Consider the following 16,485-nt stretch of genomic DNA (forward strand, 5'->3'; position numbering starts at 1 on the left):
TGTGTTTTATATGTGATATAAAGAGTTCTGTATTGAATGTTTGAGATCACAGAGGTAGAAGTCAAGGTGACACATCTGCCTTGCCAACCTGTCTTGTATTATCTTTTAAAGAAATGTTACAAAGAGAATTCTGTGAGAAATCTTGTAGTAGCTGGCAATACTGTACATTTTGAAAAGACTTTCTTCAAATTCCCAAAGAAAGGAGAGAGAAAATGAACTACTCTAGTTTATTTTCTTAAACACTGAATCTAACTCTTAAGGAGAAATATGCTGAAGATTCTTAAGAAACTTGAATCATACACATATGTACATATGTATATGTATATGTATTGTGTGGGAATGTTTCCATAAAAGGGAAAAAGAGTTATGTAGTATTATATTCAGAGGTGTAGGTGACTCTGACAATGTACTTTCCAATAACCAAAATTTTATTAAAAGTCATTTTACCTTTGATTTGTTACTGCTTTATTTGTCAATATAACTGTTATTAGAAAAGGAGATTTCTCTATGTCATTTAGTAAATGATATTTAATGAAATAAGGAGAACTTAGGATAAATCATAAGAAAGAGATTGAAAATTTAAACAAGATAATATTCCATCAGGCGCCTATATTACTATGATGTTTGGGGTAATAAAATAAAATATAGAGCATCTTTTTAAACGGTAAGGTGAGGAATGACTTACAAGTAAGTTTGGTCAGCTATAAAAACCCAAGATTCCATAAAACCATCTAGAAACAGATAATGGAGACTTATAGTTGATATTATGTCAGTTGATACAACAAGTCAAAGACTTATTGTATTCACTTTTGGAATATGTAGTATTTAAACTACTTAAATAGATATTGAATCTATTTAAGTCTTGCTCTTTTTGTCATAGGGGTCATAGAATTAAAGTTGGAAAAGAGCTTAGAGGTCATTTAGTTCAACTCCTTTATTTTACAGATGAGAATGCTGAGGCTCAAAGAGTTTAAATGATCTGCTTAAGGTCATAAAGGTAGTATGCTGAGCTGAATATTGGAATGCCAAATTTAGTGTTTGTTCTACTTTACTCTTAATAGAAGACAGATGGGAAAGCTATATACTGTATCACTTGAATTTATATTCCTCCTTTCCATTAGGACCTGAAATCATACTTGTTTTGTTTTGTTTTGGATGTACGATTTCATCTATTTAGGGTGTGGCAGTTCCCTTCACCTATACTGATATTTTCAGGTTGCCTTAGGCACTCACAGGTCAAGCACCTTGTGTATCATCACATAGCTAAAAAGTTTAAGAGGCAAAACTTGAACACAGGTCTTCCTAACTCCAAGACCAGTCTTCCATCTACTTAGGTCACACTACAGCTTGCTAAACAATTTTTTGTATGTGTATATGTACAAACATATCTCAGAAAAATAAGAACGTACATAAATGACATAAATGAGTATTATAATTGTTATTTTTATCTAATAACTTTTGAATGCATATTTCGCCCTTTTCCAGTAGGTGGCACTAATTACTTAATTTGGCCAGTTAATGAAGAGAATAAGAATTACATTAGATAGATATCTGGCTTTTGTTCAGATCCTGGTATATATCGTTGTGTCAAACATTAGGTCTGGCAGTGTATTTTTAAATAGATTTCATTCCCTGTTCTGTTCAGTTCTGTATTAGAAACTAAAAAAAAAAAAAAGTTAAGTAGATGCTCTTGTTATTCACATGCTTATTTCTAAGTAACAGTTAAACTAATTGAACTCTTTGTGTGTGTGTGTGCGCGCGCATGTGTGTTTTCAACTAGGATTCTAGATTTCATTTTGTGTTGGGAATTTGGTGGTCTACTTTTGTCATGATGGCTTTACCTATGCTTTGTAGGTTATAAAACAATCAGGTAAACAAGTCCTAATGTTGAGATGGACAAGGAACTGAAGAGGCATTTTAAGGACCTCTCTTTGAGAAGGCAGATGCAGATCTATCTAGATGGCTTACATCGATAATGTTAATTATGGTTCTTTTCTTGCAGCAGTTGGCAAAAGAGCTACGCCAATGGCAGATAAATGTGGATGTGGCAAACGACTTGGCAAGAAAACTTCTCCGGGATTATTCAACAGATGACACCAGAAAAGTTCAAATGATAACAGATAACATTAATGCCACTTGGGCTGACATTAATAAAAGGTATGATTTTTTTGCTAAGTTATTAAAAGTAATAAGAAGAAATACCACCTAGATATGGTGGAACTTTTTGGACAATGGGGTTCCTTGTGGCAGTCTCCTCTACTACTGGATTTATATACCCTGCCCTGATGATCTAGAACTTGAGAACATTGAATCATAATTAAATTAATTTAGAACTTTAAAACCTAAATGGGGGCAGCTAGGTGGCACAGTGGATAGAGCACTGGCCCTGGAGTCAGGAGGACCTGAGTTCAAATCCAGCCTCAGACACTTAACACTTACTAGCTGTGTGACCCTGGGCAAGTCACTTAACCCCAGTTGCCTCACCAAAAAAAACCAACCAAACGAAAAAAAAAAAAACACCTAAATGGACCTTGGGGATTATCTCATTCAGTACCTCATTTTACAAATGAGAAAAGTGAAGCCCCCAAAATTTATTAAAATATAGCTGTACATATTTATAATAATAATTATGATAAATAGCAAGTAAATGCTCAACTCTTGAATAAGTTTCAAGGCCCTTAAATATACTTTTCCAATGTCACACAGCTAGTTAGTGTCAGGATTAGAATTAGAACAACTCAGAACACTCATCTATAAAATAGGAGGCCACTTTATTAATTTACAATCAAAACAATATCTAAACTACTATCCCCAGGTTTCTTAATAGAACCACCTCTTCCTATTCATAATCTGAAAATGTTGTTTCATAGGAGAGCTGCATTTGGGGCATGGTACCATTTTTGTCTTCCCCAATATAGCACTCCCTACATGCAGTAGGCAAAATGGTATAGGATATTGTGAAGGTTATATCTTTTCTCATTCAGGTTGTGTTGTCGAGATCTGGATATGTATGTAGTCAGAGCCCCTAGGCTTGAATCTCACTTCTGCCTCTTACTACCTGTGTATATAATACAGCCTACAGGAAGAGGCCATGGAGAGGAGTATCATTAGGGTAATGTTTGAGGTGCTTTCAGAAAGAGAAATATAAGGAAAACACATACACTACACAGCCCTGTCTTTGCACATAGAATGTACTTAATCGTTGTTCAGTTCACTGAACCTAGAATAACCTAGCTAGATTGGGGGTATAAAAGGATTTGTGGGAATTTGAGAAAAGAAAGAAGTTCCTGAGGTCTTTGCTACCTTTGCAGGATCCAGAGTTTGAGTTCATGGCTCCACAGATCTCTATGTTAAGCACTTTTTCAGTCATTTCAGTCATGTCTTATTCGTCATGACATCATTTGGGGTGTTTTTTGGCAAAGATACTGGAGTGGTTTGCCATTTCCTTCTCCAGTTCATTTTACTGAGTAGGAGACTGAGGCAAACTGGGTTAAATGATTTGTCCAGGGTCACACAGCCAGTAGTTATCTGAGGCCAGATTTGAACTCAGGAAGATGAGTCTTCCTGACTTCAGGTCCAGCACTCTATCTACTGTATCACCTTGCTGCCTGCATATACCGAGCTCTGGGAATACTGGTTCCCCTGGACTCTATAAGACTTACTTGTATCAGAAAGCCTACCTAGCAGTTTTATTTTTATTTTTTTTAGTGAGGCAATTGGGGTTAAGTGACTTGCCCAGGGTCACACAGCTAGTAAGTGTTAAGTGTCTGAGGCCGGATTTGAACTCAGGTACTCCTGACTCCAGGGCCGGTCCTCTATCCACTGCGCCACCTAGCTGCCCCCTAGCAGTTTTTTTTTAAAAGAATACGATATTTTTATGGAGATTATATGGGAAATAAAACTGTGTCCAAAAAGTTGTTGGGTAAATATTGGGGATCAAAGTTAACATAGCAACCAGAGAGGTCTTGTCCTAAGACACTCTGTCTTCTAGATACTAAGCAAGTAATCTATTCCCCGTATCTCCTCAAACTCACACTCCCATCAAAATTCCATTACTTCTGATTATGTCCAAGTGTTACCCTACAAAAAACTTGGTCATTTTCTTCTAGGGGAGGTCCTCTCTTATATATTTACGTCTCCTATTAACACATGGTAACTCCAGTAGAAATTTTCTAGTCATCTCTCAGAGAAGGTTAAAGCAGAATGACATTGAGAAAGCCAGTTATGGGCCATGCCAAGGAGCGGCTGCAAGTTCTATAAATGGGTATGGCCTGTGCCTCCAAATTTGTCACATAATAGTAAGATGGGTGGGTAGTGGTGTTGCTGTTGTTGTTCTTGTTCAGACAAACAGGGATGAGTGACTTTTCCAATGTCACACAGCTAGCAAATGTATGAGGCCAGATTTGAACTCAGGAAAATGAGTAAAGACGATCAAAAACAAGTCGTGACGTCTAAATGACTTGGAGCGCTATGATATACTGATAATTCACCTCAGATAAGTCCCAACTAAAATCCTATCTCTCACAGGAAGCCTTCCTAACCCCTCTCAATTCTAAGGACTTTTTATCTGCTAATTATTTCCTATTTATCTCATATATTGCTTTTTTTATATGTTATCTCTCCATTAGATTATAATCTCTTTGAGGGTAGAGACTGTCTTTTGTCTCTTTTTATTTCCTTAGCACTTAGCAAAATACATAGTAGCTACTTACTAAATATTTATTAAATTAAATTATCTTCCTTCTTTTACCACAGAAAGGGGATTTTTTGCTGTTGTTGTTCAGTTGTGTCTGATTCTACATGACCCCATACGGTTTGCCATTCCCTTTTCTTTATAGATGAAGAAACTGAGGCAAACAGGGTTATGTGACTTGCCCAGAATCACACAGATGGCAAGTGTCTGAGACCAGATTTGTATTCAGATGAGTCTTCCTGACTCCAGGCCCAGCACTTTTTCTTCTGCTCCACTTAGTTGTCCTATTATACAAAGGGTATAGAAAGAGATAAAGACTCCCTAGTGTTAAATCTAAAGATTAATTTATTTTTCTCTAACACATATTGCACTGCTTCCCTGTTCATTGTAGCCTTTGATCCAGAAGTGCATAAACTGTACCGGGGTACCATGTTATAATAGAAAAAGAACTGCAGTGAAAGTCAAGAAACCCCATTTTAGTGCTAGTTCTACTGATGACCAGCTGTGTTTGATCTTATCTCATCCAGAAAATGAAGGAGTTGGCTGAAGGACCCTTAAACTCCCCAAGAATAACAGTCTATCATTCCATTGCTCTATCTGTGGACTTAATGTTATTTTAAAAAGTAGCTGTACATATTTATAATAAAAATTATGATAAATAGTGAGTTGATGCTCAGCTCTTTAGAATAAGTTTCAAAGCCCTGTATAATTTTCACTGACTTGTCTGACCTTCTTCTCATAAACCTTAATTAAACATGAAAGAAAACAAATCTCATTTATTTTTGGGTTTGGTTATATCAGAAAACTCAATCATGATATCAAAGTAATTAAAGTTTCCTCATCCTAAATTTTTATGCTTCTCATTTAAGATTCAACAATATAAAACTGAATCTTAGATTTTACTGCTTTAAATAGTCATCTAATTCCGTAAATTTTGGGTATAGATTTATACAGCATGATTCACAGTTTTAGTGTTAGGCTATAAAAATAGCATTCAGTAATGAATTGATGTCTAACCTGAAGAGTAAAAAACTATGTAATCAGAATGCTTTCAATGATAACTCCTCCTAGCTTAAAAAAAACTTGATTATAGATTTTTCTCAAAGATATGAGAAAACATTTTTTTCAGCAGACTACATTTTATTCTTATTCATCTCTCATTTTGAAGTTGAATTTGTAGCCTTGAAACATAAGTGAGTATTTAAATCCTGGAATAACTGAAGATATCAAGTCTCTGGAGATGTAAGTGATGCTAGGAAACTATATAGTTAAATAGAATCAGGGGAAATTTTTGTAGAATATAATGAGCAAAATTGATCATTTTAAAAATTAAAATAATAATAAATAGCAACACATTACCTCATTTTGTCCTTATAACAGTCCTATTAAATGGGTTCTATTATTATCCTAATTTTGGAGATGAGGAAACTATGACTGAAGGAAGTTAAGTTACTTACAGAAGATTGCACAGCAAGCAAATGTCTGAGGCAAGATTTAAACTAAGGTCTTGCTGATTCTAAGTCCAACACGTTTTATCAACTATACCACTTAGCTACCTAGGTAATAAAATGTGTTTGTTAAAGTTTAATGAGGGGGCAGCTAGGCGGTGCAGCAGATAGAGCACCGGCCCTGGATTCAGGAGGACCTGAGTTCAAATCCAGCTTCAAACACTTAACACTTACTAGCTGTGTGACCCTGGGCAAGTCACTTAACCCCAATTGCCTCACACACAAAAAAAAAGTTTGATGAGGCATAGGGTAATAGGTAGATAGGAACCTCTAGGCCCACAAGGGCAAGATATTAGATAAAGTGTGGGGGGGTCGCAGCCAGGTGGTGCAGTGGATAAGGCACTGGCCCTGGATTCAGGAGGACATGAATTCAAATCAGGCCTCAGACACTTGACACCTACTAGCTTGTGACCCTGGGCAAGTCACTTAACCCTCATTGCAGAGAGAGAGAGAGAGAGAGAGAGAGAGAGAGAGAGAGAGAGAGATTGATTGATTGATTAAAGATATTAGATAAAAGAACCAAAGAACCAAAAGTTTGTATGCAATAAAGGTATGTTTTTGACTCAATCAATTGAACATTATGATTACCCCAATTAGCATTCAGCCCTCAGATGTTTTAGAAATGTTTAACGAGTTCCTCAGTTCATAGCAAAGAAAGTATATTGGTTGGAACTAAGGATGAATATAAACACCACATCAAAGATACAGACAACGCAACTTATAGGGAATTTCAAAGGAAATACATTTGTAAGTTAAAAGACAAAACAAATTATAATCAAGGAACCACAAATGTCATTTGAGAAGAGATATTTTATGTATCAAGTGGAGCCTTAAAAAAGCATTGTAGGTAAAAAACAAAATATTATTGTTTAGCCTGTATTGCCTGTGAGAAAAAGGTACCCAGTCAGATGTATGTTTTATTCTCTAGTTAGCTGTAAACTCAGTAAAAAAGAATTCTATATATAATTCAGGTGGAAACATCATTTGATATTATCCAAACCTCTCATTTTTTATTCTATGCAAAGTTTGCTTCTATGCAAAATTTTGATTCTATGCATGAGGTGATTATTAGCCCTGTGCAAATGTCTCTGGCATAATTTTTCTTAGAGGCATGAGTCATGCTGGGCAACAGTGGAGAAGCACAAAACCCCCATAACAGAAAATTCTACATTTTTTCCCCCACCAAGGATTGATTGGAGAAGTTTTTTATATCATAGAGACTGACCTTGAAAATGTTCTGTCCACTATACCACCCTTCCATCCCAGATGAGTTACAGAATGAATATACACCAAAGTAAATAATCCATATATTCCTAAAGAGAAATCTCTGTTGGCTAAGGAATCTGCTCTTTTGGTCCAGATTTTTACCCTATAACACATTTAGCCAAATATTTGGTTTTCCTGAGTTTATGCCTCATAGAGATCATGTTGCTAAAACCTAATTCCAGAAATATGAGATACCACAACCTCATTTTCTCCAAGTGGATATGAATTTATGAAAAGTGTATTATTTGATGGATATTGAAGATTACTGTGGGAAGCCTCTAAGGATTAAACTTCAAGAGTTGCCATCTGGCTGATGACTTTGTGATGACACTGTCAGGAGATTGTACATCCTTTGCTGTGCCAAAGGATCACTGTTTAAACAATGAATGAGTATTAAGCATTAAGGTGACATCTTATTTGTTACCTATACGAGGGCTTAAGTGTTAATTCACACAGCAAGCTGGGAGCTAATGTAGGAATAAAGATTTCCCATTTAAATCATGGAGTTCTAGGATGACTGAAAATAGATCTAGAAAAGACATGGAATCAAGGAATCTCAGACTTGAAAGGATCTTAGACAGAGAGAACTAGAACCAGGCAGAAAAAGGAAGGAAATAGGAGAATTGGTGGACCTAGAACAGATGGTCAAAGTAGTCCGAGGGGTTATGACTCAGATGTACTGTTCAGAGGAGTTATATACCCTGGTGCCAAAGAACCAAGTACCAAAGATAAGTGCAAAGCTAAGAGTCAGGATCAAGTTGTATATTTTAAAAATATTTTTTAAAAGTCAAGACAGGGGCAGCTAGGTGGTGCAGTGGATAAAGCACTGGCCCTGGATTCAGGAGGACCTGAGTTCAAATCCAGCCTCAGACACTTGACACTAGCTGTGTGACCCTGGGCAAGTCACTTAACTCTCATTGCCCCGCAAAAAAAAAAAAATACCTCAGTCCAGTAAAATATTCATGGATTAGGAAATCCCTAGTCCCTTAAGAAATGTGACCAAAGCAAACAGGAACCCAGGTTTGGTATACTTTATACTTGGTTCTTGTGGTGTCAATCCAAGAGTGAGGATCAGAACCCTTTGTTGATATGACTTGGGTATGTGAAAACAATTAATAATCATTTATCAGGTGCCTACTATGTGCCGGGCATTATGCTAAATGCTGATGAGATTAAAAAGAAGCAAGTCCCTATCCCCAAGGAGTTTATAATCTAATGGGGGAGATAACATGCAAACAAATACATACAAAGCAAGCTATATGCGAGATGAACACAAAATAATTAAGAGAGGGAAGGCACTATGGTGAAGAGGGGTTAGGGAAGAATTGGCAAGTGAAAGCTTTTAGCAGACAATCTGGGCAAATAGAAATTATTGTATATAACTCTCCTTAATTTGAATGTTAGTTCATTGTTAACAAAGCTCTATCCAATTCTACTTCAATGATCTAATGAAGCAAAGAATCAGATGGTATTTTCTATTTCTACTCTATCTTCCCACCACATTCAAAGCAAGTTACTTAATATTGATTAATTGAGAATTAGCTGATACCTTAGACATCTAAAAGGTCTGGGAGAAAATTGTACTAACAAAAGAGGATCATATTATGACTGGGAAACAAGTGAGTAGTTAAGAGAATCATGAAGCAGATCCACAAAATCCATGCTTTCCGTAGGTGATTGCTTCTTTGCTGGTGAAATTAGAATTCTAGTTAGTAGTTACACTGTTAAACTTCAGAGTTATTGTTGTATTTTTCTTCTTTCAGCTGTATCTGGATTTAGACATGACAAAGAGGAGGATTTGGGGTATTAAACAAAATGACAGCTCATTTTAGCTTGAAAGCACAGAAATCTTAAGTGCATTTATTTGAAACGAGCAAATAATAGCTGCTCTCTCCATTATGGTACAGTTTTTATAATAAATTCTTTCCTGGACAGTTATATGTAGCTCCTATCAACTTGAAGTCACATTGAGTTAGAATTTGTTCCTAAAGAGGTAAAGTTTTATAGGAATATTTTACCTGAGGGGACAATGCTCCATAAAATGATCAGATGCTAATTAAGGATTGTATATAACATATGCAAATGTTATATAATTTAGCCCCCAAATCTGATACTCTATGGGTATGTATATATGTAAGCACTTGAATGTTTAGCCAAGGACTAGCTGAAACCATTGACAAACATCTGTAGCTGTTATTTAAATATTCAATAACAAGAAATTATTTGGGGGTCATAAAATGACCAACTCAGATATCTGGTGAATGCAATTTAGTAATGATAATAGCTAATATACATATGTTATCTCATTTGATCCTCACAGCTGTGTGAGGTCCTACTATTATTATCTCCAATACATAGGTAAGGAGAGTGAGGCTAAAGGCAATTTAAGTGATTGCTGCAGGTCACATAGCTAGTAAGTTTATCTGAGGCAGTATTTGAACTTAGGTCTTCCTCACTTCAAGTTCAATATTCTATCTACTATAACACCTAGCTGACTCATTTAAAGAAAATTTAGAATCTTAGATTTTCTTCAACATCTTAAACCCCAAACAGTCATCTTACTGAAACTTACCAGTTCCCTTATTTCCATCTTACTTTTTAATATATAGAGACCTTTTGCGTTGAAGATCTAAAATGATAACTTTCAGAAGTTTATAATTTTCAAAATTTTCTTTATATCTTGGTTTCAGTATGAATTATTACACAAAAATTTCAACTGGAAAAACTTAGATTTTCATTTTTTATAGAAAAACTATTGTAACCATTTTCTCTGACCATAAAAGTTTTAAACTTTTTCCTGAAAAAAAAAATGGTGAATAGACACTGCATGAATTCTCAGATAAATTAATCTTGTTTTTACCTATTATAGTTTGGGCAAGGCAACCACTTTAATCACTAAAAAGCAACATCTTCCCAGTTTGTCTTTTGTTTAAGGTAGATTTATTATTGATTACTTGTCTTTTTCTCTTTGCCTTACTATTTTGTTTTTAATATTGAACCATAATGAAAATTAGTTTCTTGCCCCTTGTAGCAGCCAAATTTTCTAATCTGAAATTATTGCTTTTTCTTTTTTTATTTTAGTTCAGAAAACTTATCTAATACTAGATTATAAAGCACCGTATGTATTTAAATTTTTAATTAAAAACTTAATAACCATTACAAAAATACTGATTCCTTTACATTTAATCCTGGCTCCGTAGTTTAATATTTGTATCTCCTTGGACAAGTCACTTAATCTCTGTGAGCCTCAGTTTCCTCATCTGTAAAATCAGGGGTTTGGACTAGAAAACTTGAAAGGTCCTATTCAGCACTAAATCTTCAATTCTTTATTGTACTGAAACATAGATACAACCATAATTTTTCACCATTCTATGTTGGGCACTGTTGGATATATGAAAAGATCTTTAAGAGATCAATGTATTATGACATTTTTACAAGATATATTTGAATTAATGATATTTGTTTTTTTCTTTTTTCCTGGAATCATAACTCCAAATAAGTGTTGTCCTTCAGAGTTGTCACCTTAACTAAATGGGCTACTGTTTATCAAAGGATTTTGGGAATTTTTCTTTTGGGGGGTGGGAGTGAGGGGAGGGCAATCGAAAATATGTTTATAGACTTGAAGAAAATCAGTCTGATTCCTTTGAAGCTATTTCAGGTTACTTGTACAGGTCCACCACTTCCCTGGCACAATCAAATCAGAACAGTACATGATGTACCTGACCCAGAACCACACAAGCATTTTAGCACAGAGCAGAGGCAGGAAATAAAAGCAGCCACCATAAAATAGCAAAGTTGTAGGAAGCCAGGGCAGCAAGGTAGCAATAGTGGATAAAGTTCCAGGCCTGGAGTCAGGAAGATCTGAGTTCAAATTTGGCCTCAGACACTTACTAGTTGTGTACCCTGAGCAAGTGACCTAACCCTGTTTGCCTCAGTTTCATCATCTATAAAATGAGCTGGAGAGGGAAATGGCAAAGCACTATAGAATCTTTGCCAAGAAAACCCCAGATGGGGTCACTCAGAGTTGGACGTGACTGAAGCAACTCAACAACAAAGAAGCCAGGTTGAGCCAGCCAGCTCCTCTAATATCTCTCATATTTTGCCTTTTGGTTTAATATTGATCTTCAGGACTTCATTCCTACAACGAATCTCATCCCTTTAGATGTTGGTGCTATTAAGAAATCATGGTATAAACCTCTTCTAACATTTTTTTTTATACTTGATTGGCTACTGATTTGGAACCTCTTCTTCTCCAAAGATATTTGCCTTCCACTCTATTGGGTATACCCAATTATTGGTACATATCAACCCTCTACCAGTTGGGAAATGTTATCTATGTGTTATATATAAATGTTATATACATATGCATACATTATCTGTAACACATATGTATTATATGCATTTTGATCTTATTCATTGAATTACATTTAATCAGTAAATGTTGATTAAGTACCTACTATGTGCCAGGCATTGTAAGTAAGTGGATAATAACTGACTTTTATCTGAAGTTTTCTCCTCACAAGACATTAAGAATGTTATCCAGGTTCTTATGGTAGTGCCAACATACATTTGTTTGTGTTCAACAAGAGCAGCATTATTGGAATGAATGAACAAGATTTATCAGCATGCATAAGTTCTGGTTTAATTATTAAAAACAATAGGTCACTATATATTCACAACTCATATGGTAGATTCAAATAATTTTAGGAGAACAGCTTTGGTGTTTAAAGGCAAATGTCTCATCCATCAACAGACACCATGTACTTATGGATTTTTGATACTGATACATCTGTAATGTCATTTATGTGCATACTTCCTCCACCAATGCAGATGCCAATTTCTTCATAACTTCTTAATCTATATGGTTCCCCCCCCCATATTTCCTCCATAGAGAATTGAAATTATTGCTCAAGACCTTCCTATGGCTCAGAAGCATGAATTCCACTTGAGTTGTCTATCTCTTGTCTTTCCTTCTCATTATATGACCAACTACTCTCTGTTTTTAGCCTCATATCTCCCTAAAAATGTCTTATATGCTATCATGACAATCTGTCAATGACCATTATGTATTTTCCCACCACCCTTTAAGTAGTTTATCATTGTGACTTTTCTGAGATGTTTTCCAGCCATCATCAGGTAAAACTTTCATGTTAAAAGATGAGTATTTGCAGGAGCCCGTAGCTTGGACAATTGACTTCAAACACCATGCAGATTCTCAGATGCTATCTTGTCAAAAACTTCTGTGCTATTCTGAGCACAGTGCATTGTCTGACTGTAACACCTGTCCAAAAGACACACATTGATGGTTAGCTCAAGAGACTGCTCATACAGCTTTGGATCACATACTCTATATTTCTCACCTATTCTGTCTTTCCAATTTTTTACATTGCTGTTTGATTCACGGAAGAGGCTTCATTCTGTTCTGAGTCCATGAGTATAATGTAGACAGGAACATTTAAAATATTAATCAGGAATACTTTTTTGGGATTCTGCATTGGACCAAAGTACCTAGGACAGAGCTAAGTAAAACTAGATAGCCATTTTAAGAAGAAAAAAAAGCACCTTAGGACACATTTCTTACTCAGACAAATGGGAAGTTGCCTTTGCCTGCTTGGAAGGAAGTTATATGTCTACTTACAAAGCATTTGTCTTTTGGAAGTATTTAATCTCTGTAGCAGATTCCAATGCAAAGGAATTCCATCCATTCTCTCCAGGAGGTAGAATGATCCATGTTATACAGGACCTCAAGTTTCTGGGCTTAAGAGTATCCCTATGCATATACCAGATTTTGAGGGAGAAGGGGGATAGGACAGAAGGCAAACTATCTGTTCCATTTTGTGTCATCTTCCTTAAAGTAATTAAAATGTTTCCTGCTTGTAGGGTTTGCAAGCTAAGGGAGATGTTTGGAACAATATCATTGATGATTTATACCAATGGAAAATTACCATGTAAAGTAATCACGTAGCCAATTTCATTTCTACCAACCCTTTGTAACCCTGCTGTGGCTGCAAATCAGTAGTTGCAAAGCAGCTGCTGCTAAAATGACCACCAAATTATGCATATCAACAAAAGAAACCAAGATGCAAGAGTCTATGTGTTATAATGAATCAACATCCTTTTAAATTAAAAAGAAATCAACACTTTCATAAAAATTATGTGAATTATGAGAATGCATTTTTGGCTATTAGTAAATTTAAAATCACCATTTCTATAACAAGATATCTTCTTTCAAATACACCTTACCTGCTTGAGTGAATCACTAATATTAGCAACAAACAAGCACATTTCAATTGCTCCCCTATAGTATTCTGTTTTCACCGCATCTGGCTGCTTCTCAAATGAGTTACTTTAAAAATAGTTCTAATAGGCTATGGAAAACGAGATCAATTTTTTTTTTCTGGGAGAAAATTGAGAGTTATTTTGAGGCTAAATGGACATTATCATCATTTGACTTATAATTACTCCTTCAATTTCTTTCTCCACAAGTATTGACAGTGTTGCTTTTCTTGGAATTATTGGCTTTAGTTCAACTTATGAAAAATTATTTTCCTTTTTCATAAAACATTCAAATGGAGTCACTATGTTTTTAAAGAAAGTTCTAACATGGAAATGGGTGAGGGTTCAGTGGTATTTAACATTTTTCAAGGTCTAAAAAATAAAAAGTTAGATTCTCATAAGTTTTAATTTTCATTTTTGTTCATTTACTCATTTTACTGGTGTATTTAGTGATCCAAAATTTATTAAGATATTTACCTTCTTTGCTGAGGTAGCTAGGTGGTAGAGTGAATAAAGCTTGGGGCTTGGAGTCAGAAAGACCTGATTTTAAATCCAGCCTGACACTTTCTAGCAATGTGACCTTGGGCAAGTCACTTAACCTCAGTTTTTCAATTATAAAATGAGGATAACAATACACCTACCTCCTAGGGTCGTTATGAAGCTCTAATGAGATATTTATATGGAATTTAGCACAGTGCCTGGTACATAGTAGGCACTTGATAAGTACTTGTTTCCTTCCTCACTTCCTATTCTCTTACCTTCCTACCTTCCTTTCCATCCTTATTTCTTCTGGATTTCCAGTGCAAGCTCTTTAGAAAGATATCTTAAATTAACTCAGCTGATAAAATCACACAACATGTAAATCTAGTAAAATAAACTAATTAGCCTACAGAAACAGATTGTGACAAGTTAAAATATACCCATTTTAATAAATAACATGACCATATTTGGGGTTTTCTTGGTAAAGATGCTGGAATGGTTTATCATTTCCTTCTCCAACGCATTTTAGAGAAATGAGGCAAGCAGAGTTAAAAGCTAGTAGGTGTCTGATACTAGATTTGAATTCAGGAAGATAAGTCTTCCTAACTCTTTCACTCTATTCACTGTGCCACAACATATATACAGATAAGTAAATTAAAAGTATATATTAAATAATGTCAAGACATAGATAGAACTAGTAAGGAAGTAGAGTGTGGAGGTAGATCACAAAAAGTGAAAGATGGTGGGCACCTGAGCTGAGCTTTGAAGGAAGAATAGGATAAGTGGCAAAGATGACAGAGAGAGTACATTCCAAACATGCTGGGTGAAGGAGATGGAGTGCCCTATATGGGAAACAAGTAGAGCAGTATGACTGCAATGGAAGAATACATCAACTATAAGAAGTAGCATGGTGCAATGGAAAGAATATAGAGCTAAGAGTCACCAGAACTGGGTTCTAGTTCTAGAGTTCTATAAGATTAACTTTGTGACTTTGAGGAAATCATTTGATTTTTTTCTGACCCTTGCTTTCCTCATCTATAAAAGTAAAGAGTTGTCCTAGGTAAGTCAAGTCAACTCAAATTAATAAGCATTAATTAAGCACTTATTATGCTCCCAACATTTTGGTAAACACTGGGGATACAAATACAAACAGAAAGAAAAACATCTCCTGTTCTCAAGGAGCTTACATTCTAATAGGGGAAGATAATAAGTAAAAGGAAACTTAAAAAAAGGAGAGGAGTGAGGTACCTGGCATGGGGGTGTGGTGGAGAAAGTCCAGAGATTCGGGAATAAAGACTGGGAATATGTCTTAAAATGGAGTTAATGTCTGAGGTCCCTTTCAGGCCTAATACTAGAATTTAAGCTTTACATTATAGAGATGAAATAGTTTTTTTTATCTTTAATAACTGGCATTATGAAAATAGAAAAAAATTACTCTTCCTACAAGTAGGAAAATAATATTTGGGGTTTTTTACATAATGAAAAGAATAAACCTGATTGCATATGAAATTTCAGCCCAACAATCACAAGGAGAAAATAAATGGGAAGTGACATTACAAATCAAGCATTTACATTATCTTGATTCTCTAGGTCATAAGTCCGAGGGCTCACATAAATTGAAGTAAGCTCCCTTTAGGATTTTGTCCCAGGACATATTAAGAACCATCTAGAGGGGGCAGTTAGGTGGTGCAGTGGATAAAGAGCTGGTCCTGGATTCAGGAGTACCTGAGTTCAAATCCGGCCTCAGACACTTGACACTTACTAGTTATGTGACCCTGGGCAAGTCACTTAACCCTCACTGCTCAGCAAAAAAAAAAATTTAAATCTGTGAGTAAGAATGACAATCCACATTGTTGTGACATAAAATGAAAAGAATAAGGAAACAAAGATGGATCCCTAAGATTCATTGTCATCAATTTAATAGGAAACCACTAATGTAAATGCTGTGGCATTGGTAAAGCTAATCTGTTGATTTCACCTTTGTAACATCTCTCAAATATGCCTCCTCTCTCCTTTAACACTGCCACAATCCTAGACCAGCCCCTCACCACTTTATGCCTGGACTACTGCAACAGCCTGCTCATTGTTTTCCCTACCTCAAGTCTCTCCCCACTACGATCCATTTTCCACTCACTCAGATTAAGCTTCCTAAAGACCCAGTCTAAGCATATCCAATGGTTCCCCATCACCTCCAAGATCAAATGTAAAATACCCTTTAGTGATTACTCCATTTCTTTTTATATTCTTTGATTTACTTAAATG

At 35.5% G+C, this 16,485-nt stretch overlaps 1 protein-coding gene across 1 annotated transcript in view; it reads left to right on the plus strand.

The window, feature by feature from the left end:
* The window catches only part of DMD (dystrophin), a 2,325,391-nt gene that overhangs the window by 1,711,351 nt on the left and 597,555 nt on the right, over positions 1 to 16,485 (plus strand). The window contains 1 exon segment of the mRNA XM_043994767.1: positions 2,003 to 2,157. Within this exon segment, the coding sequence (XP_043850702.1) occupies positions 2,003 to 2,157 (155 nt within the window).

Source organism: Dromiciops gliroides, chromosome 3, assembly GCF_019393635.1.
Source record: "Dromiciops gliroides isolate mDroGli1 chromosome 3, mDroGli1.pri, whole genome shotgun sequence".
Lineage (NCBI taxonomy): Eukaryota > Metazoa > Chordata > Mammalia > Microbiotheria > Microbiotheriidae > Dromiciops > Dromiciops gliroides.